The sequence below is a fragment of the Argentina anserina genome, chromosome 2 (assembly GCF_933775445.1).
Source record: "Argentina anserina chromosome 2, drPotAnse1.1, whole genome shotgun sequence".
NCBI classification, from domain to species: domain Eukaryota; kingdom Viridiplantae; phylum Streptophyta; class Magnoliopsida; order Rosales; family Rosaceae; genus Argentina; species Argentina anserina.
This window is the reverse complement of record NC_065873.1, coordinates 15,205,009-15,227,196: the sequence shown is the minus strand read 5'-3', so window position 1 is coordinate 15,227,196 and position 22,188 is coordinate 15,205,009. Positions and strand designations below refer to the sequence as shown.

Sequence of the window (22,188 nt, the reverse complement as noted above, 5' to 3'; positions counted from 1 at the left end):
TCAATTTCTCAATTGGTTAAATATGGATGTAGTTTTTTGATTGACAATAAAGGAATTCTTATTTTTCAAAATAAAGAGCAAATTGGTTCTGGTGTGATATTGGATGATCATATAAAGTTAAATTATTCAATATCTCAACAAGATATTTCTTTTGTTGAAACAGATAACACTAAAAGTACTAGCACCTTAACTGGTGTTAAGAGAACCAGGAACAATGAAAAATCTGCATATTTATGGCATAGAAGATTAGGGTTTAGGGTTTAGTAAAAGAGAGACTGAAACTATTAGTAAAGAACAACATTTTAAACGCATTAGACTTTTCAGACCTTCATGATTGTATTGAATGTTTTAAGGGTAAGATGACAAACAAACGGAAAAAGACTGCAGTAAGAAGTAAAGAAGTGTTGGAACTCATACACACTGATATCTGTGGTCTATTTAAACACCAAACTATCTGTGGATACGTGTATTTCATTACATTCCTTGATGATTTCTCTAGATACGGTTATGTTTCTCTACTCTCAGAAAAATCACAGGCACTTAAAGCCTTTCAAATCTATAAGGCTGAGGTAGAGAATCAACTAGAGAGAAATATCAAAACAGTAAGATCAGATAGAGGTGGGGAATTTTATGGAAAATATACAGAAAAAGGTCAACAAAAGGGTCCTTTTGCCTTGTATCTGCAAGAGCAAGGAATTAAAGCTCAATATACAACACCCTATAATCCCCAACAAAATGGTGTTGCAGAGAGAAAGAATAGAACCCTTCTAAATATGGTTAGGTGTATGATGTGTACCACTGGGTTGCCAAAATTCTTATGGGGAGAGGCTTTAAAAACTGCAAATTATATTTGCAACAGAACACCAAGTAAAGCTATAGAGAAAACTTCTTTTGAATTATGGTGTGGTAGAAAACCAAGTCTTTTTCATTGTCATGTATGGGGTTGTCAAGCAGAAGCTCGGATTTATAATCCAAAAATGAGCAAGCTTGATGAAAAGTCTGTTAGCTGCTATTTCATAGGTTATCCAGATAAATCTAAAGGTTACAAGCTATATTCTGCTAAACACTCACCTAGAATTTTTGAAACTCATCAAGTAAAATTCATAAATGAGAAAATTCACAATACAATTTATGAGGATTTATCCTCAGACTTTGAAAAACTTGTGATGGATGAGGATTTAGCAAATACATTACCTTTAGATAATGAATTAGTAGATGACATCAATAGAGAAAATCAAGATGAAAATGATCAAGAAATTGATCAAGGAATGCAAATTGACAATCCAGAAAACAATATAGTTGTTCAGAATCCTCCCATTGCTGCAGTGGCACCTGTAGTAGAACCTAATCTAATTCCACAACCTCAACAACCTCAAAATAATCCAATTCCAGCTCTTCCTCAAAATCCTATGCTTAGAAGATCCGAAAGAGTTAGAAATGCAAAGTTGGGGGGGGGGGAATTGTCCTTATATTGTGAGTTATCTAACTGAGGCAGACTTAGTAGAAGATTGTGCAGAAGACAATGATCCAACAAATTTTGTTCAAGCTACATAATATGTTGAGTCAGAGAAGTGGCAAGAAGCTATGAAATCTGAAATTGAGTCAATGGAGAAAAATGAAGTTTGGGAATTAGTTGAAGCTGATCCAAGTCAAAAAGCAATTGGCTGCAAGTGGGTTTACAAAACCAAGAAAGATGCAACAGGAAACACTGAAAGACACAAGGCAAGGTTAGTTGCAAAAGGATTTACGCAGAAAGAAGGCATAGACTACACTGAGACTTTTTCTCCAGTTTCTTGTAAAGATTCTTTTAGGATTATTATGGCGTTAGTTGCACACTATGATATGGAGCTTCACCAGATGGATGTCAAGACAGCCTTCTTAAATGGAGAGCTTGATGAAGTGATCTATATGAAACAACTAGAATGATTTATTGAAGCAGGGAATGAGAATTTGGTCTGCAAGCTGAAGAAATCAATTTATGGACTCAAGCAAGCTTCCAGGCAGTGGTACAAGAAATTTGACTCAGTGATTTCCTCTTTTGGCTTCACTGAAAATCTAGTTGATGAGTGTGTTTATTTAAAAACAGTTGGAGATCAATTTATTTTATTAGTACTATATGTTGATGATATACTTTTGGCTAGCAGCAATCTAAAACTGCTAAAAGATACCAAAAGTTTTCTGTCAAAGAATTTTGACATGAAAGATCTAAGTGAAGCATCATATGTACTAGGGATTGAGATTAAAAGAGATAGAGCACATAAACTGTTGGGATTGTCCCAAGAAAATTACATTTCTAAAGTTCTGAAGAGATTTAGTATGAAACAGTGCTCTGGAGGAGAAGTTCCAATGTCTAAAGGTGACAAGCTCACAAAAGGTCAACAGCCACAAACTGAAACTGAGAAGGAGAACATGAAGTCAAAGCCTTATGCAAGATTAGTTAGAAGCCTCATGTATGCTCAAGTTTGCACAAGACCTGACTTAGCTTTTGTAGTTGGGATGTTATCAAGGTTTCAATCTAATCCAGGTTATGAACATTGGGTTGCAGGGAAAAAGGTGTTGAGGTATTTACAGAAGACAAAGAATCACATGCTAGTTTACAGAAAAGTCAAGGATTTGAAGGTTATTGGATTTTCAGATTCCGATTTTGCAGGGAATTATCCTGATTCAAAGATGTCCACTTGTGGATACGTGTACATGCTAGCAGGAGGAGCTATTGCTTGGAAAACCATGAAGCATGCATTGATCACAACCTCAACCATGCAAGCTGAGTACATAGCAGTATATGAAGCAGTGTGTGAAGGGGTATGGATAAGGAATTTTCTACAGCAGACTCAAGTACTCAGTCACATTGTGGAAGACAAATTGGAAGTTTTTTGTGACAATGAGGCAGCTGTGTACTTCTGCAAGAACAATAAGAGATCTAGCAATTCCAAGCATATAGATTTAAAGTATTATAATGTTAGGGAGAGGGTAAATAGGGTTGAGTTAGTGGTTCTAAGCATAGATACAAACTCACAACTAGCTGATCCTTTCACAAAAGCATTACCAGTTAAAGTGTTCAAGAAACACATAGAGAGCATATGCATTTTGCCTAACTTAGATGCTTGAGGTCAGTGGGAGCTAAGTCCAGTAGGAGCAAACTAAAATTTACAAGTTTCGAGTTCTTATTTTAATTATCTTTGTGATAAAAGTTTTCCTTTTTTTAAATAAAGTCTTGAGGTATTTCAGAATTGTTATGTCATGCTGCAGCTTTACATTAGTTTCTAAAAAACTTACACAAATAAGTTACAGTTGTATATATACTTGCATATCAGATGACTTTAATCATGTCTAGCATGATGATATGGTTCAAGCAAGTTATAAAGTCATTGGTGTCCAGTTTATTGCTTGAAGTTCTGGTTTTAGAACATACAGTAGGACTTGATGAATATGTATTCTATACTTGTTAATACACATTATACATATATCTCAATACTGAGGGTTTGGACATATGTATTTTGCAGGAGCTTATGTTGTAGTAAAGAAACTCTGCATTTTTGTTAAAGTGTAACTCGTTTCTTGTTCTACATAAGTAACTGCAAGGTGACCATGTTGTGATGTGATTTTTGATTCAATTGTTTCTGGCGCGCACTACAGTAGGTAGTATAGTTTTTGACATTACAGGAACTTGATTTTCATAAACCGGAAGTGATTGTCCAAGTGGGAGATTGTTAGATCAATTTTGGACTTATCACATATTATATGATTATCATGTTTAATGTCATAATCTATTTCTACATGGAAACAAAGATAGTATCAAATCTAGTTCCTAATGATTTCGTGTATTATATCATTATGGTAAGGAATCATAATTTAAGTCTAGAAGTAAGACTAAAAATCAGTATTGAATCAGGAATCTAAATAAGATGACTTAACTTACAAGATGTCTTAAATAATTAGGAATCATTATGACAAATTCAAATAATTAATCGTCTTAAATAAGAAAAAAAATCACTCTTGTATATTCTATAATTCTCTAAATTAATGCTGATACTCGATTTTCTCAAATTTCTCCAAAATGAACTTGCAATTTTCATTTATGATAGATATAATTAAATGTTAACTAAATTAGAAAGTTGGTCAAACCTAATTTTAAGGAGGGGTTTTAATTTCTCAACTTAGAGGGTAAAAAGGTGAAACCATTCTAAATGAAAAATATTTGTTATAAAAATATTAGGTTAAAATAATTAATTTGAGTTTAGATTGAAAAAACTTTTGGGTGTGGGTTTAGATTTAAATGGGTGCTTTAGAATTGAGTTTATGTCTAATTATCTCTTATTCTTAATACAGCTATTTTCTTTGTACGAACTACACAAAAACTTAGGACACCAAAATTGTTTCATATAATTTGTAGATAAAAATACCAACTAAATCTAAATATTTACAAAAAAAAAAGTTAATTAGAAGAAAGAGCTCCTAAAAACTCGGAACTTTACATACCAAAACCTTGGTGACGATCACTGTCTTTGCCTAGAGGACGCAATCTAGTATCAATCTCGTCTAGTGTGTGTCAAGCGGAAATTTGCAATAATAGAAGGTTGTTACAAATTTAGCCTCAATTTCTGAAATTATAAATAAATAAATGTAAAATATAACAGCTCCAAAATATTGTTGGCTTTGGGCTTTACCCTCATGGGGGTTTTGTTGTTGTGTTCACAACTCATAACAAATCTTAATGGGGAAATGTGTGTACATATAAGGTACATCACCTCTCTCTCTCTCTCTCCGAGGCGCTATGGGTTCTTCCTCCTTGTTTGCATAATTCTGGCCATGTAGTGGCTGAGTGGCTCTGATACCATTTGTGACATCTTGTAAAGAGAGATATTACCTAATTGCGGTCATGTACTCACTCTTTTGTTCTTAGGTTCTCAACTCAAATGCGTCTCACTAGAAATGGTGTGTTTGTACATGCAAGGAACATCATCTCTCTCCTTTGAATTTGTGAGATCTCATGAAAATTGACTTGTATCATCTTGGATAAGGTTGATACACGACTATTATGGCTTATAATCCCCTAAAAGTACATGACAATCAATGAGTGTCCGGAGTCAGCATGACCCTTGTTAAGACGGCCTATGTGAGGTGCTCATAACCAAATAACTAGGCACTAGCATATCTTAAATAAATGACAAGTGTCTTTTATAATATTATAATTATAAATTTGTTGAGAAAAATGCACTTGGTATTTACTTAGGGTGGTGGGTATGAGATGAGTATAATAGGGGTGAGCAACAAATTTGCTTCCATACAATAGGGTGCATTTACCATTCACATGGTGCATTTGACTTGATAAAAACACATCATTAAAATGAAAAAGAATATATAGCTCTCCTATGTGAAATAGGAAACACATTTCTTTTGCGTTAACAAGGTTTTTCTAGTGCAAATTTTGAAGGCAAAAGCGTCGTTGGGAAGTTTGCGCCTCTAGTTACAATTTGTTGGGTTCTTTCAAGATCAATTATGGTGCTCCTACTAGGTTCCCGCGAGGGTTGGTTCAATTGGAGAATCCCCCTCTTTTAGCTTGGACGAAATTATATGGCTCCATATGACCATATCACATATCAGATTATCAACCATTTATATCAATCCATAGAAATCTTCGTGTAATAATTTAGTTGTAATATGTGATATACCGTATTGTGTTAGCATAATTTCTTCTAAATATGATACGCATCTTTTCCATTATGTTATACGGTATATATTGATTGTGCGGAAAGAACGTTAGAAAGTAGGTATATAGTTGAGCTTAACATAAATCCAAAACTTGCATCAAACTGTCCTGCATCGGCATTCATCATCGAATTTCATGTTAGGTGTTATTTCAAACACTAGAATGCTTCAAAAATCTCCTTTGGTCTATTGACTCGGTGCTTCGTTTGAAAACAGAAAATGACATTACAGTGTTTCGATTCAAAACCAAATTGACATTAGTGTTCACCTTGTAGCTATGAGGTTAAGAGATTCAAAATATGCCAAGCATTTCAAATTTTGAAGTGAATAGATATACAAGAAAATCAAAACTATCCTACACTGGTCACCCCAGTACTACTACTACTCTCCTTCTCCTCAAACTCCTTGATCAACTCAGGGTCGACATTCTCCTCCGGCTCCCACGTCGCCTCCTCAATATCCGTCCACTTAACCAAGTACTCCATCTTCCTATCATCCCCGACTCTCTTCCCCACCACCCCCTCCACCACCGCGTACTCCAGCCCCGCCTCAAAGTCCCTCACCAAGTCCTCCCCAATGAACCGCGCATTCACCCACTCGTTATCCTCACCGTCCTTCCACTTCACCAAATACTCAACGGCGTCCCCTTTCCCTCTCTTCTCCAGCAACTCGTGCACCTCCGCGTACTCGAACACCGCCCCCTCAAGCTCCCTTATCACGCTCTCCAGCCCCAACCGCCTCGCGAACTGAACCGGGTTCCCTTTCGGCGTCGTCCTCAGTATCTCCTTCGCCAAATCCAACGGCTTCCGTCCTCTGTCGTCCTCCACCTCAGCATCCGCGCCCAATTCCACCAATAGCTTCACGACACCTGGCCTCACGTACCCTGCCGCCATATGCAGCGCTGCCAAGCCGCCGTTGCTGTCCCTGTGATCCAGGTCGGCTCCGGCTTCCGACAGGACACTTACGCAGGCCTCGGAGCCTAGTCCGGCGACGAACAGAAGCGCTGTGCGGCCGTCGGAGTCGACGGCGTCGACGTCGCGGTCGTCTTCGGCGTCCAGGAGGGCTCGGAGAGCGGCATCGTCGGCGTTTTTGGCGGCGGTCCACCAGGGGCTATCGTATTCCGCCACGACGTCTTTGGCGATGGAGTCGGAGGAGACCCAGGTAGGGTCGTGGCCGTCTTTCCACTGGATCAGGTACTGCATTCCGGCGCAGCCGTCGACGACTCTGCTGCCGATGATCTTGTCAACTTCGCCGTAGGACTCGTCGGAGAGGGGTTTCTGGGTGTCGAGGAATTGGTTGGGTTGGTTTTGGATGACGGAGATGGAAGTGGGGTTGGGTTTGGGGGCGGCTCTGAGACGGATGATGATGAAGTTGGGTTGGGAAGGGAAAGAGGAGGCGGTGAGGTTGGGGGAGAGTTTGAGGCCGCCGGAGATGGAGTACTGGTTGACGAAGAGGGCGTCCATTGGAGTACGGTGGGTTACAGATGAGGTATCATGGGATAGTGCGGGAGAAGAGAAATCGTGTTATGGATAAGAAAATCCCATCCAATCCATTTCTATCTGGTTTTGTTTTCGCCCGCATACTTGGGCCGGGAAGTTGGGCCTGTTTGAAATCTCAGTCACGAAAAACTTCGGATATGTCAAGTAATAGTGTTCTCTTTGCAAGAGATAAATGGGAGGTGCAAGCTTTCATCTGAAATTGCAAAGCCTAATCCAGAATATCAAGACCGTGGCAAGTTAATAGAGACAATTATGTTTAAACACGTTCTTAATTAGAGAAGAGAACTTTGTTAGGTCATAAACGTACTAATAGTGTAACTTAAAGTGACTTTGTTTCAAGTGTAATGCGTACAGTGCTCTTGTTTGCCATTACAACACTGGATGCGAGAGAGAGTTCCGTTTATGCTGATGTAATTCTCATGTTGGAAAAAAAGGCTTGTTGAATGTCTCCTCACAAGAAAAAAAATTGGTATGCGTCTCGAATTTTCATTTCATATTCCGATGACCTAAATAATTATAGCTCTAGAATGCCCTCAGGAGAAGCAAGAAGGATGGCATGAGTTTCGTGGCAAAAAATTTGCCAATAGTGAATTACGGTTGTTGCTAAGTCATCTCAAACTCAAAAGGTTAAAAAAGTTTTAGGCTAAAATTTTAGCCTCGTAAAATTGAACTATTTATCGATATGACATCAATAGTCTCCAACATGTTATGGCTAAAATTTAACCTTAAATTATATTTTATGATTTTGAATATATTATTATATGTTTACGTATTATAATTTTGTATTAGATTCTTATTTTTAATAATTAAGATTATTTTTATAATTATGAAGTTAGTTTGAATATTTTAATTATAATAATTATATTTTCTCACTTTCAAATTTTAGAGTATACCTCATTAAACCATATTTAACGTGATAGTATAATATAAAAAGGATTGAAGCAGTCACATTGCAAGTTGTTCTACCTCATATAGACTATTTTCTTTAATCAAACAAGTTGAGACCATTCTTAATTTTAATTATTAAAAGTAAAATTAATTATATTGATTATTAAAATCAAAAATGATTTTACTAGCCAATAAAAATTAAAATTAGTTGCACTAATTATTAAAATTAAAATTTATTGTATTATAATTGGATATGTAATTTCTGTTTCATTGTTGTTAGGGTCTCATATCTATCGTCCTCTCTAGTATGTCACTGTTGTTTCAAAGATAATAGAGTCGTCATTAGAGTAGTACTCTTCGCTAGCTGGTGTTTTGTTGAGTACTTGTTTCTAGAGATCTTTGATATTATGCCAGGTTTTTGTAATTAGAGGTTTATACTTCACGTCCCCCCTTGTATTCGACAGTTTTATTAATGAATGCTTGAGAGTGGCCGCATTATCCCTCCCAAAAAAAGAATCAAAATTAAAATTAATTTTACTAATGAACAAAGATTGAAACTAATTGTATTAATCATCCAAATAAAAAATAATTGTATTAATCATCAAAATAAAAATTAATTTTATTAAAAATAAAAATAAAAATTGTAGTTGATAAAATGTGGGGGACATATTGAATAAACAAATGAGAATAAAAATATACTCAAATGGCTAAAAGGCATTGTTAAAGGCAATTTTAACCCTTAACAATGTCTTTTAGCCCTCACCTAATGTTTTTAGGCCATCTCCAACCCAAAATGCTAAAATAACCTCAAGGCTAAAATTTTAGTCCTGAAAAGTTAAACTAATATTTATAGATGTAACATTAACTGTTTCCAACTCATATGGCTAAATGTTTAGCCCTAAATTATATTTTTTTTAAGATTGGAGGTTGTTATTATATGTTCAAGTAATATAATTTTGTATTATATTATTATTTAAAGTAAATAAGTTATTTTCATAATTAAGAAATTAGTTGACATTTTATTATATATTTTAATTGAAATTATTATTTCCTCTCACTACTCACATTCAACCATATTTGACGTGATATCATATATTTAACAAAATAAAAAGAAATGAAACAATGACATTGTGAATTCATCTATTTTCTTATGTTAAATAACTTTAATGTAAAAATGATTAATCAAGTGTGTTGTCAAATAGAGATATATAAGGAGGTTGATACACACACACGAGATTATTTTCTTTAATCCATTCCTATTTTTAATCCTGAAAATAATTATGTATTGTATTAACTAATTAAAATTCAAATTAATACAATTAATAAAATAAAATAAAATTAATTGTATTAAATCGTATAAAAATTAAAATTAATTTTACTAATTAATAAAAATTAAAAAATTAATTGTACTAATAAAAAAAATTAATTGTATTAATCATCAAAATTAAAGTTAGGTATTAGTATGGTCTAGTCCGCCACATATGAATTATTTCAATGTTGTATGATGATTATATTCTCTCAACGTAATCAATCACTGAATCACGTACAACTTCCAGAAAAACAGAGAAGAAGTACATATTTTCCATGTGTCATGTGTTATAGAACAAAGACTCGCCCATGTGATTTCCTATCTATTATAATTTAACCTGATATTTATATACAAAATACCTTTGTATTTCCATGAATTACAATATGCACATTCTACACTTGCCATGCATTTCATTTTAGCCAAATAAACTAGCTGACTAGCTGTCACTACTACGTTCATAGTCAACTCAATCCATGCCTTCGTATCAAACTAGCATGGAGAATGATCGCATAAATTAACCCCATTTCTTTTGCATGACTGCCGTATTTTTCTCTGAAATAAATATGACTGCTAAATTTTAGAGCATTACTGATTTCCAGCCCAGCATCCTAACACAATCTCTCATTTATATTAAACAAAAAGCCACGAAGCTTCATGCATGGTGAGATTGGTGGCTCTTAATTCCTTTCACAAGCAAAGAACCAAAAAGGAGCCGAGGAGATCGAGTATGATCATATATGATTAAGAATATAATGTCGCGTTCTCTTACAAGCAAATACAAGAGCAAACCTATTATTGTTTGCGCGTACGCAAATCGCTCTCCCTTATTGGCAATCACTTAATACTAATTCTACTAATAAATCTGTCTTTTCTCATAATTCCATTTCTGTCTTTTTCTGATGTCCACCAACCTTGCCCTTAATTTTGTTTCATGCACCGAATAAATGCCGCAAACTTTCCTACACTCAGTGTCTCCGTCAAACGACTAATAGGCAAACAACTATTTGGCGATAAAAAGTTGCATACTTCGATTAACAGATAGTCGTCCTACAAAATCTATTCCCTAAACGACTATTACCTATCTCTCTCACGACGTACATCTAAACACGAACAAGAGAATTCCATACCCGAAAAATGTACATGAGCATCGAAAAAAACTCCAATAATTTCATCTTGAATTATTATTTTTGCTCATTTTCTCGTACCCCCCACAACATTATTCAATTTTTGTTTAAAGCACCGATAAAGGCCGCAAGCTTTTGTAGAAAAAAAAGTGGGCGTGTTTGATTGGTTAGAAAATAGAAGGAAGGGCACATGAAAAAACCGTGTTCGGCGTCCAAAATCACGGCCATTTTCCCACTCGCTATCTCCAGCCATGCATTAGTTTGCAAAATGCTTTTACGCGGTTAGCCCGCCACCAACCCGAGGCCATTCTCGTCATTTTCCTACCCCCTTCCTCCATTCCCATTCGCCAACACTTGCCCTCATGCTAACTCGTCCGCAGAGAATAACCAGACGAGCTAGTCTCTCCTCGACACGTGGTCAGCCCACCGCTACCTGGTCTAATACTCCGATCGATCACTCTTTAAATACGAGTCCTGGTCAGTTATACCTCTCCCCACACCCAAAACCTATACATCTGAGTCTTCCTCACTACTGTTCCATTATCTCATTTCCGATCATCTCACCTCGGAGTTTATCTGAAATCACCGGCTTGATTCCTGTCTTCCGTCATGGGTTTTACGTGGCATTTCGTTGCCATCGTTCTGGCTCTTGCTCTCGTCACACTTGTGAATGGTGAAGACCCTTATAAGTTTTTTGAGTGGAATGTGACCTATGGTGATATATACCCTCTCGGCGTCAAACAACGGGTTCGTATTTCGACTCGTGATGAGTGTGGAGATATTGTGATGGTTTTGATCGTTCGTTTTCTGTGATTTCTGGATTGGGAAATTGAAGGCATTTTGGTTTTTTTTTTTTTACAGGGGATTCTAATAAACGGACAATTTCCGGGGCCGGAAATATACTCCGTCACCAATGACAATCTCATTATTAACGTTCACAATAGCTTGCCAGAGCCTTTCCTTCTTACATGGTCCGTTCTTTTCTTTCAACCTTTATTTTTCTCGTATTTTTTTTCCCGATCACTATATTCATCACCTTCTTTTCATAAGAAACATTTTTGCTTAGTTATTCGAAGCATTACATTTGTTTTTTTTATCAATGAATTGAATGACATCTGTTAAAAAAATAAATTTATGGTAATTAGCTCTTCGTTTCTGTCACACATTGTATTTACAAGGGAAAATACAATGTATATTTATCACTAAATGATCTATTTTCTCAGATATGAGGATATATGCCTTTATATTTCCTCAAAGGTTACATAATGAATTAGTTTTCCATATAGAGTATGACGTACAAATGGAGACGCGTACGTAAAATGTGACTAAATCTTTGGTGTTATTAATATAATGATTTTGTACATCCCAATCTAGACGGCATTCCAATTAGAACGGGTTGCCTTCATATATAGTCAGATTCCAAACAGCTCATACAGAAGCAACACAAAATTGACTCCAAATTTCTTACATGTGAATTGGTCGCCCATGCCAATGTGACTATTTCAGATTTTTTGCCGAATGGATAGGTGCCAAAACCAAGAAATTGTCACACGCATTTACACATTCAAATTTATGACTAATTCAGCAATAGAAGAAATTAATGTTCATCCAAATTTCATGTTAAAGAAAAAAGTTTCTTTAATTATTTCCAAATCTATCCCATTTCTTAGTCTCTCAAAGCTCATTACTTCCTGGATATAATCATATACAAATTCTTTTGTCTGGCCTATTTTGGACCTTCGATTAAGGATGTGAAAGTCGGTTATGAACTTTGGTATGAAACAATATTGTGCAACGAGTACATGTTAAGATAGATTGTGTTATGTCATGTCTTGTTTAGATGAGTCCGGTTATATGACCGATATGTGTTATTCAAGATATATAATTTGATTCGTGGCCCTATTCAATTACTTAGCATTTTCAGTTAAGATTCCAAGCTTTGATACATTTGTGTCACATCTTTCATGTGATTAACTAAATCTAAATATGGGGAAACCAAAACAGGAATGGAGTTCAACAGAGGAGAAATTCATACCAAGATGGAGTGTATGGGACAACATGCCCTATACCACCAGGCAAGAACTTTACCTACACACTCCAAGTGAAGGATCAAATTGGCAGTTTCTACTACTTCCCATCTCTCGCATTTCACAAGGCTGCTGGTGGCTTCGGTGCCATTAAGATCCTCAGCAGGCCTAGAATTCCAGTCCCATTCCCAGAACCAGCTGCTGACTACTCTGTTCTAATCGGAGATTGGTACACTCTTGATCACAAGGTAACAACTTCACTATGTGCTATCATCCACTGATATAACATTTCCTGCATTGTATTATATATGATTCACTAATGTGATCCATGTAAGATTTCTTCTGTAATTTATTAACGAGTTATATGTTTGTTCGGAATATTGCAGAGACTACAAGCTGTTCTTGATTATGGTCATCGCCTTCCTAACCCACACGGTCTTTTGATCAATGGCCGCGGAGGCAATGATACATGGTTCACAGTTGAACAAGGTAATTTCCAGACAATGTGATTAGCTATAGCCGCCAAAATTACTTCTTTAAGTTTCGAGGCTCACTTCATCTTTTTACTCCTGCAGGCAAAACTTACAGGCTTAGGATATCAAATGTGGGTATGCAGAACTCACTCAACTTCCGGATCCAGGGTCACCAAATGAAGCTGGTTGAAGTTGAAGGAACTCACACTGTCCAGACCTCCTATGAATCGCTGGATATCCATGTTGGCCAATCACTCTCTGTGCTGGTCACAGCCGATCAGGCTCCTCAGGACTACTACATTGTCACCTCAACCCGTTTCACCTCCAAGGTCCTCACCTCCACCGCCGTCCTTCACTACAGCAACTCAGGGCGTCAAGTTTCCGGTCCCATTCCCGGCGGGCCTACTATCCAAACGGGCTGGTCTCTTAGCCAGGCTCGTACCATTAGGTATGTTTTCCGCCAGTTAACCTAATTCATCAAAGTAATGCTACATGTACTATATTTTTGTCTCACATAAGTAGAAGGCTAGAAGCAAATCACCCACCGAAGTTTATCTGCATCTGGAGGCTGGAGCAATGCAAGTAGTTTTTTTTTTTTTGTTCAGAATGTTGTTCCACCGATTGATCTGACCGTTATCTCTATAAATTGTACATTTCAGGACTAATCTAACAGCCAGTGGACCTAGACCAAATCCACAAGGCTCATACCACTATGGTCTTGTACCTGTAAGCAGAACCATCAGACTATCTAGCTCAGCTGCTCAAGTAAATGGGAAGCAGAGATATGGAGTGAACGGTGTGTCGTTCATCCCTGCTGACACTCCACTGAAGCTTGCAGACCACTTCAAGATTGATGGAGTGTTCAAAGTTGGAAGCATTCAAGATAATCCCACTGGCCTAAAGAGCTTGTACCTTGACACTGCAGTTATGGGTGCTGACTTCAGAGCCTTTGTAGAGATTGTGTTTGAGAACCCTGAGAATATTGTTCAGAGCTGGCACCTTGATGGATACTACTTCTGGGTTGTTGGGTAAGCATCTCAATGATATGTACCACCAGTAATTTACATATTCCCTTCACTATAACTCACATATTTACTTGAATTTCCAGAATGGATGGAGGAAAATGGTCACCAGATAGTAGAAAAGAGTACAATCTTGTAGATGCAGTTTCAAGACATACTACACAGGTCAGTTTTCAACCTAGTTATTAAGATTCTAAGTTTGAACACCCTCCTAAATAGAACATACAATCATATGAAACTGTCACTTTGATCATTTAGTACTCAAGTTTACAAGTTTCTGGTTTGATGCAACAGGTGTATCCCAAGTCATGGACTGCAGTTTATGTAGCATTGGACAATGTAGGTATGTGGAACGTGAGGAGTCAGTTTTGGACTCGACAATACCTCGGACAACAGTTTTATCTACGAGTTTACTCACCGGTGGGGTCTGTTAGAGACGAGTACCCTCTTCCAAGGAATGCTCTTCTTTGTGGCAGAGCTGCTGGCAGAACAAGTAGATAGTTATAAGAGACCTAGCTGCTGAAGACTATTATATACAACATTAACCATTCAAATTGAGTGTCCATTCTTTTGTAAGAAACATTTTATAGTTCCTCAATAAGGTGAAGAAATATCAATTAGTTCTGTCGATTGTAATTGAGCAATTAGAAGGAAAAATGTGCATAAACGTGTTGTACAATTTTTTTAAATCAATGAAAAGAATAATAGAAAGTTTAGCTGTTGAACTAACTACAAAGGTGAACTAGACAAGCAACTCCATGAGGAAAAATAGACTGACTGTACTGAGATTGCTATGGCCCTTGGTAACCTGGATGAAGACTACTCTGATATTGGATTATTGGTTAGGTCTTGGATGATTGCAGGTAGTACATGAGTGCTTTTACCTTCATTACAGTCTGATCTTTGGTTTAAACTTTAAACTGTGGAGAGACACCTTCTATTATTGAGGATGTACTTTTTAAGATGCATGTAAAAGTTTTCGAGGTTCAGGTTATACATCCCCTGGGGTTATTTCCCTTTCAAAAAAAAAAAAAGAATAGAAAAATAAACCGGCCAAGTCTCCTTGCTCGAAAGTGATGGAATGATGGAACAAAGTTATTGAGGTCACTATCTACTTGTGTCTCGTTTCTGAAAAAAGTAATCAGCAAATGTAATACATGATCTTAATATAATTGAATTAGTAAGAGTGCATCCTAGTCTCTATCTAGCAAAGCTATTCTAGATTTTGGCCAATGATCAGAAGAAGATAATAACTATGACAAATCTCTTAATGAACCTCTTATATTTGTAAGTGTATATTCTCACCAGAAGTGATCGGCTTGCTCACTGGGACTATATATAGTTGCAAGGCATTCGGTATCCAACATCAATCACACTATAGGCTTTTCTTGAAATACATAATTGTGTACTAACACATTTTCTAATTAGGTTTAATTTGTTCATTATTTTCTTCTCTCATGGATGACAACTGTGTTCTTTCTGTACTCCTACCTTTGTTTATAGCTGTTCTTAGTTTAGCAGCAGCAGCTAAGACAGTATTGCCACCAGTTTTCATACTAGGTGATTCAATTGCTGATATAGGAACTAATAACTTCGTGCCAGATAGCAAGGCAAGGGCAAACTTTCCCCACAATGGCATCGACTTTCCTAACTCATTAAGACCCACTGGAAGATTCAGCAATGGCCTCAACAGTGCTGATTTTCTAGGTTGGTACTAGTTAATTTGGAAGAGCTCACTTTCGAGTTTAAAACTCCATGTCAAAAATTTTGAATTTTTGCCTGTTCTGAAGGTTAACATAGTGCTTCTTTTGGTGTTATATATAGCCCAGCAATTTGGTTACAAGAGAAGTCCAAGGCCCTTTCTTTCTCTCAATGCTACTGCTCTTCGAAAGAAGAAGTTCAGAGGTATTAACTTTGCTTCTGGAGGGTCTGGTCTTCTTGATTCAACTGGACAGACATTGGTAATTCATTTTCTTGATAACAAGTTATTTAATGCATAGATTGGCTTTTCGTCATTCGGATGTCGAATTTTGAAAAGAGATGGCTAAAACCATGACTAGTAGTCTTATTTTTCATTTCAATTTCTGCTAACCTTGAATGTTCCACTTGGTGCCTCATTCAACAACCAAAAGAATGTAGTCCCATTAACAGAGCAGATACAGCAATTTTCATTCGTCAAGAACAATCTCACAGCCTTAATGGGTGCGGCAGCAACTAAGAAGTTTCTTTTGAAGTCTATGATCTTCATCAGCATTGGGAGCAATGACCTTTTTGGATATTACCATTCAAACAGTTCCATTCCCAAAGAAGAGTTCTTGTCATCTTTAGTACTTGCTTATAAGAACCACTTGAAGGTGATCGACAAACTTCTCTTTATTATGCTATACCACATTGGCCGGCCAGTGTGACACTGAGAATCTGAAAAAAAAAAAAAAAAAAAACAACGACAACAACAACTTCGGAAGAACAATTACTGTTCTTGCATTAATCCAAGCAAAAAAATAGTCTAAGTTCAACCTAAACAGATTTACCGTGTAGCTAGATAAACATGATATATTGTCAGACTGTTTTGTAGGAGAAAATTTCTAAAATATCATCATTCATAACCTGAACCTTGTTTTACAAATGACAGACTTTATACACTCTCGGAGCAAGGAAGTTTGGCATCATTAGCGTCCCTCCAATCGGCTGCTGCCCATCTCAGAGGATTTTTAATGATACTGCGGGATGTTTGGAGGAGTTGAATAATCATGCAGTAGCCTTCCATGCTAATCTGGATGCTCTCTTGTGCAAATTCAGTACCGAATACGACGGCTTCAAGTACTCCCTTGGAAATTCATATGAAATGATATTAAATGTCGTACAGAATCCTCTTCCATTCAGTAAGCAATTAGTACTTGATGAAGTCATGATATGCTTGACACTTTGTCATGCATGTGTATAACATGTTGTCAAGGGAAATGTCAGCCATCTAAATTCTAATTCCGATTGTCTCGTTTTTCAGATTTTACACAAGTGGAAGCTGCATGTTGTGGAGCTGGGAAGCTCAATGGTGAAACCTACTGCACATCAGATGCTAATCTTTGTTCAAACCGCGATGAATACTTGTTTTGGGATCTATTCCATCCATCACAGGCGGCTTCTAAGTTGGCAGCTGTGACCCTCTACAGGGGAGGATCACAGTATGTATCCCCAATTAACTTCGCTCAGTTAGCCGAGGCTTAGCAGCAAAACTAACCATTACCTCTAGCTAGACAAATTAATTGTGTCTGCAGTAGCAAAATCAGATTGTCTTCTATGTTTTAAGTTTATTGCAAGCTTTATTATACTAAAATTTGGCATTTATGCAGTCAGTATTCATTTCTGGTTTGCAAAATACAGTCTCTAGAGCTTAATTTTAATCAATAATATCAGCCAAAACAAAATTGCACATACAGTAGATAATTTTTCAGCTTCTCCCTTGTTCTAACTATGAATGTTGAATATTTTCTAAAAAAAAACTATGAATGTTGAATAGGAACTAGGCCATTGTATTAACCGAAAATCAAATATTGTTTTTTATATAAGATGTGAAACTGTAAAAGTTGACACAACTCTATATAATTTCTCATGAGCCATGGTCTGTTGCTTGATATTGTGGAGATCGTGCATTGAAATGTAGGTTTATATATGGCATTAGGAAAATTACATTCCGTAAGACTCAAATGTAGCATGAAACTTTAGAATGATGATTTTTCTTTGAAGAGGAAATTCAAAATTTTAAAGAAGAATGTGACAGAGGTTAATGGCAAATGTTATCACACGATGAGGATGTGTTCATTTTACGCCAGCTGCAATTTAATTATTAGATTGTGGATCAAGTCAAATAATTAATGTTCAGTTTCATATGATGCATCAAATTATCTCATGCATCTTATTTATTTGATGTTTAGGTGGACTAAGGTTATGATTCTTACAAAATATTTAAACTATTATGGATATTAAATAGAAAACAATGAGCAAATACACCTGGTAACAAATAAGAAATAGGCTATCAGATATTATTTGTGGTGACTAATTAACTATCATGGTGACTATCTATCATGCTACTTTATCAACCTCTTCACTCTCGATACGTTCAAATGCACAGGTTCCAACATAAAACAATATTTAATTCCCTTCAATATTTCAAGAGAGATTTCATTGAGACTAAAATTGAAGCATGAATGCCTAAATATAAACTAATCATGCAACTATCCTTATATATCATTACTCATCAAAAGTTTACATTTGCGCATTTCAAAAGCATTGATCAGATCACAGAATCTTAATGTGTACACATCAATGCAATACTGGCACAGAAGCTCACTTTTGGTAAAATAATTGGGAGTTTGGGACCTTTCTAAAAAGGTGAAACGGAGAAAGTTACCACAATCAGGACAAATTAAACCGGCCATTGGTTCCTTTGTTTCTGTCAAAGAAAATAATGTAAAATTGTCAATTTGTGTGTTTGTACAAAGTGACAGTACATATATGATTCTAGACCGTCCTATTTTCATGAGCAAGTCATGGTTGCATTTCATCGAACACTTTTTGTCATCAGTAAAACAAAATTCTAAGTGTAGTCCGAAAAAACTTGCGAGTTACTCCAGATCGAATCAATGGCATGAAACGCAAGTATTGGAGTTGCTTGGCATGCCTGGCTGCGGCCAGTTCTGTCTAAATGGTCTCAGATGCATTTATCTGATAGATGTATTCGTAATGTCATGAGTACATGCATGTGATTCATGAGACTGTTGATCCTATCATTTGTGATGTCAAACACATTATGTCTACTCTCCTAAGTCCTAATCTAAAAGGCTAAAGGGAAACTTTGATTAACAATATAATTTGGTGACTGCTTAATCCGGCAGTAGAATATGAATCACTAGGCCAGTCCGCCTTGTGAACCTCTTATATTTGTAAGTGTATATTCTTGCTGCAAGTGACCGCCTAACCAAGACTATATATACTTTCTAAAACATCCATTTTTTCCCTCATCAGTTCAGCTAGAATTGATCTTTCTTGCAACATACACCAACATTTGCCGGAGTAGACTAGCATATTTTTTGGGGATTTATTTGTTCTCTAAAAATGAGTTACTCTTTTTTCATGGAGAACAAATGGATTCTTCCTCTATTTGTCTCCTTGATTATAACTCTTCTTAGCTTAGCTGCAGCAGCTAAGCCAGCACTGCCACCAGTCTTCATATTTGGTGATTCAACTGCAGATGTTGGCACCAATAACTTCTTGCCGCATAGCATGGCAAGAGCTGACTTTCCCCCAAATGGCATTGACTTTCCTGGCGGTCCAAACCCCACTGGAAGGTTCAGCAATGGCCTCAACAGTGCTGATTTCCTTGGTTAGTTTATATGCTGTATTTACTCCCATAGTTTCTCTTTCATAAGAAAAAAAATGTGGGAAAGCTCATTGTTAGGCTTAACAGTTAACATTTGATTTTGCTTGTTTTGGCGATATAGCGCGGCTTTTTGGTTACAAAAGAAGTCCAAGCCCCTTTCTTTCCTTTAAATATTCTTCTCTTCAAAAGAAGATGTTTAATGGTATCAACTTTGCTTCTGGAGGGTCTGGTCTTCTTGATATAACTGGTCGGACTATGGTAAGTCACTTTCTTGGTCTTTAAGCAAAAGATGGCTCTTTGTCAATATAATGTTCAATCCGGAAAAAGAATTACATGAAAGAAGAAGATGATTTATTTTTCCTCTTCCTCTTACTCTTACTCTTACTCTTACTCTTTTTTTATTTCAGCTGACATTGATGAAGTTTGGAACTGGAAATATTCCACTTGGTGTATCATTCAGAAACCAGCAAAAACATGTCATCTCATTAACAGATCAGATGCATCAATTTTCATCTGTCAAGAACAACCTTACGACCTTGATGGGTGTGAAACCAACTGAAAAGTATCTTAAAGGGTCTTTGATCTTCATCAGCATTGGCAGCAATGACCTTTTTGCATACTACCATTCAAAGAGTTCCATTCCGAAGGAAGACTTCTTGTGCTCTTTGGAACTGGCTTATGAGAACCACTTGAAGGTGACACACTTTTTCTTTAATTTTATGTTAAGCACAACACTGTCTTGTGTATGTCATTATTCATGCAGTATTGTAGATATATAGATAATTCAACTTGATTGTATATGACAACATTTGGAGGAGTGATAATCGTTTGTGTTTCAAATGCCAGACTCTATACGATCTTGGAGCAAGGAAGTTCGGGATCATCAGCGTTGCGCCAATTGGCTGCTGTCCATCTCAGAAAATTTTCAATGCTACTGAAGGTTGTTTGGAGGAGTTGAATGAGTATGCAATTGCCTTCCATTTAAAACTGGAAGCCCTCTTGTGCAAGCTCAGCACCGAATACGAAGACTTTATGTACTCCCTTGGAAATTCATATGAAATGACAATAAATGTCATACAGAACCCTCTTCTATTCAGTAAGCAAATTATCTCCATCAATAGTTAGTAGCATAATGCTCACAATTGTCAATCTGATACATTTTACTATATTTACTAATTTGGTATACTTAAACATGAGCACAAAATGGTAAACAAAATGCTTACCTTCATAGTTTTTTTTTTTTTTTCAGATTTTACAGAAGTGGAATCTGCTTGTTGTGGATCTGGGAAGTTAAATGCTGAATCATTCTGCAAACAAGGTTCTAATCTTTGTTCAGATCGCAACCAGTATTTATTCTGGGATCGATTCCATCCATCACAAGCTGCTTCCAAGTTGGCTGCCATCACCCTCTTCAGTGGTGGACAACCATTTGTATCCCCAGTTAATTTTTATCAGTTGGCCATGGCTTAGCTATTTGGTGATGACTCAACATCATATCTGTAGTTGCATACTGTTTTAGTTTTCACTCTACTTTTTCCAATTTCCTTTAATAATAATCAATTAAGCATGCATTAGAAATTTAGTTCATAATAAGCAGATACATGTTGATTCCAAATTTGCAAAGTTCAAACTGTAACGAAGCGTTCAATTTGAATATTAGCTAAAAAGCAGTTTCACAGAGATAAATGATACATTCAGCTTCACTTTGTTGTTTAACTATAAACTACCAAACTAAACTATGCAATTTGGATCAGTAATCAGATATATGGCTACGACTGTACATATAGCTAGAAGAAGATAATTAGGTGATTATATCAAATAATGAATCCAAAAAAACTGCAGTGTATAGTAGCTATGTAAGCAAACATTGATCATCTGGAGGGCAATGGTCTAAATAGTGGTTATCGGCATCGTATCGGTTTTGTAAAATAAGCATATAACGGGGATATATCGGATTATATCGGATTTATCATTTTTATTAATTTTTAATTTAAATTTAATATATTTATAAACATATACTTCAAAATATACCAAATAATATTAACTACTAAGTACTAATTGAACAAAAATAGGTGCACAAAAGATAGATTGAGATATTGATTATACATTCATGCATTATAAACTCTCTCATCATTAGAATCAAAGTCAAACTCATCTTCTCCATTATCTTCATCCTCATCTTCTGAGATAAAATCATCTTCATAAATCACATTTTGCTTATTTGCGTTGAAATTCCTCAAAACGACATCGTCTCCTTAAAAAAAATTCACTGAAAAAAAAGTAACAAGAAAAAAAAAGTCAACAAAAAAATGTCACTGAAAACAAAAGTCAACGAAAAAAAGTCACCGAAAAAAAAGTCAAACGAAAAAAAAAATCCACCGAAATATCGGATCAAACCGAAATATCGATATATTGCATGTTGACCCGATATTTTGAGTTAACCGATATATTGAGGCGATATGGCATTTATCCTATCGGTTTCTAAATATCGCCGATATATCCCCGATATATCCCGATATTTAGAACACTGCTGGAGGGTTAGTTAACCAACATGAAAGTTCAATAATTTGAACAATTGTTTACATGTTAATTTAGGTTAGTTATGAAAACTTACAATTGCTGTGTCACCTGTGTGTAGTTTGTTTGGATCCAAGAAAGATGAAGAAGAAAGTTAAACCCCATGAGGACAAATAAACCGGCCACTTGTCTCCTTGTTTCTGTCTTAGGAAATAGTCTCAGTATCTTGTGTTTATAAAAAAT

At 36.2% G+C, this 22,188-nt stretch overlaps 4 protein-coding genes across 4 annotated transcripts; 3 read left to right on the top strand and 1 right to left on the bottom strand.

Annotated features, from left to right (window-relative positions):
- Nucleotides 1-5,875: 5,875 nt before the first annotated feature.
- Nucleotides 5,876-7,604, bottom strand: LOC126782696 (signal recognition particle 43 kDa protein, chloroplastic). Its single transcript, XM_050507996.1, has one exon. It carries the CDS (start codon nucleotides 7,170-7,172, stop codon nucleotides 6,060-6,062), a length of 1,113 nt encoding a protein of 370 aa, XP_050363953.1. The 5' UTR covers nucleotides 7,173-7,604; the 3' UTR covers nucleotides 5,876-6,059.
- A 3,431-nt stretch (nucleotides 7,605-11,035) lies between these two features.
- LOC126782678 (L-ascorbate oxidase homolog) lies at nucleotides 11,036-14,797 on the top strand. The gene is made up of 8 exons (XM_050507976.1): nucleotides 11,036-11,276; nucleotides 11,391-11,500; nucleotides 12,534-12,804; nucleotides 12,943-13,045; nucleotides 13,132-13,477; nucleotides 13,689-14,057; nucleotides 14,138-14,216; nucleotides 14,346-14,797. The coding sequence occupies exons 1-8, from the start codon at nucleotides 11,139-11,141 to the stop codon at nucleotides 14,550-14,552; spliced, it is 1,623 nt and encodes a 540-aa protein (XP_050363933.1). The 5' UTR covers nucleotides 11,036-11,138; the 3' UTR covers nucleotides 14,553-14,797.
- Nucleotides 14,798-15,508: 711 nt separating this feature from the next.
- On the top strand, nucleotides 15,509-17,276 carry LOC126784022 (GDSL esterase/lipase At5g55050-like). Its single transcript, XM_050509532.1, has 5 exons — nucleotides 15,509-15,758; nucleotides 15,876-16,006; nucleotides 16,166-16,405; nucleotides 16,684-16,933; nucleotides 17,056-17,276. The coding sequence occupies exons 1-5, from the start codon at nucleotides 15,509-15,511 to the stop codon at nucleotides 17,274-17,276; spliced, it is 1,092 nt and encodes a 363-aa protein (XP_050365489.1).
- A 1,887-nt stretch (nucleotides 17,277-19,163) lies between these two features.
- On the top strand, nucleotides 19,164-20,898 carry LOC126784021 (GDSL esterase/lipase At5g37690-like). The gene is made up of 5 exons (XM_050509531.1): nucleotides 19,164-19,431; nucleotides 19,550-19,686; nucleotides 19,836-20,123; nucleotides 20,275-20,524; nucleotides 20,678-20,898. Exons 1-5 carry the CDS (start codon nucleotides 19,164-19,166, stop codon nucleotides 20,896-20,898), a joined length of 1,164 nt encoding a protein of 387 aa, XP_050365488.1.
- The last annotated feature ends 1,290 nt before the right edge of the window (nucleotides 20,899-22,188 follow it).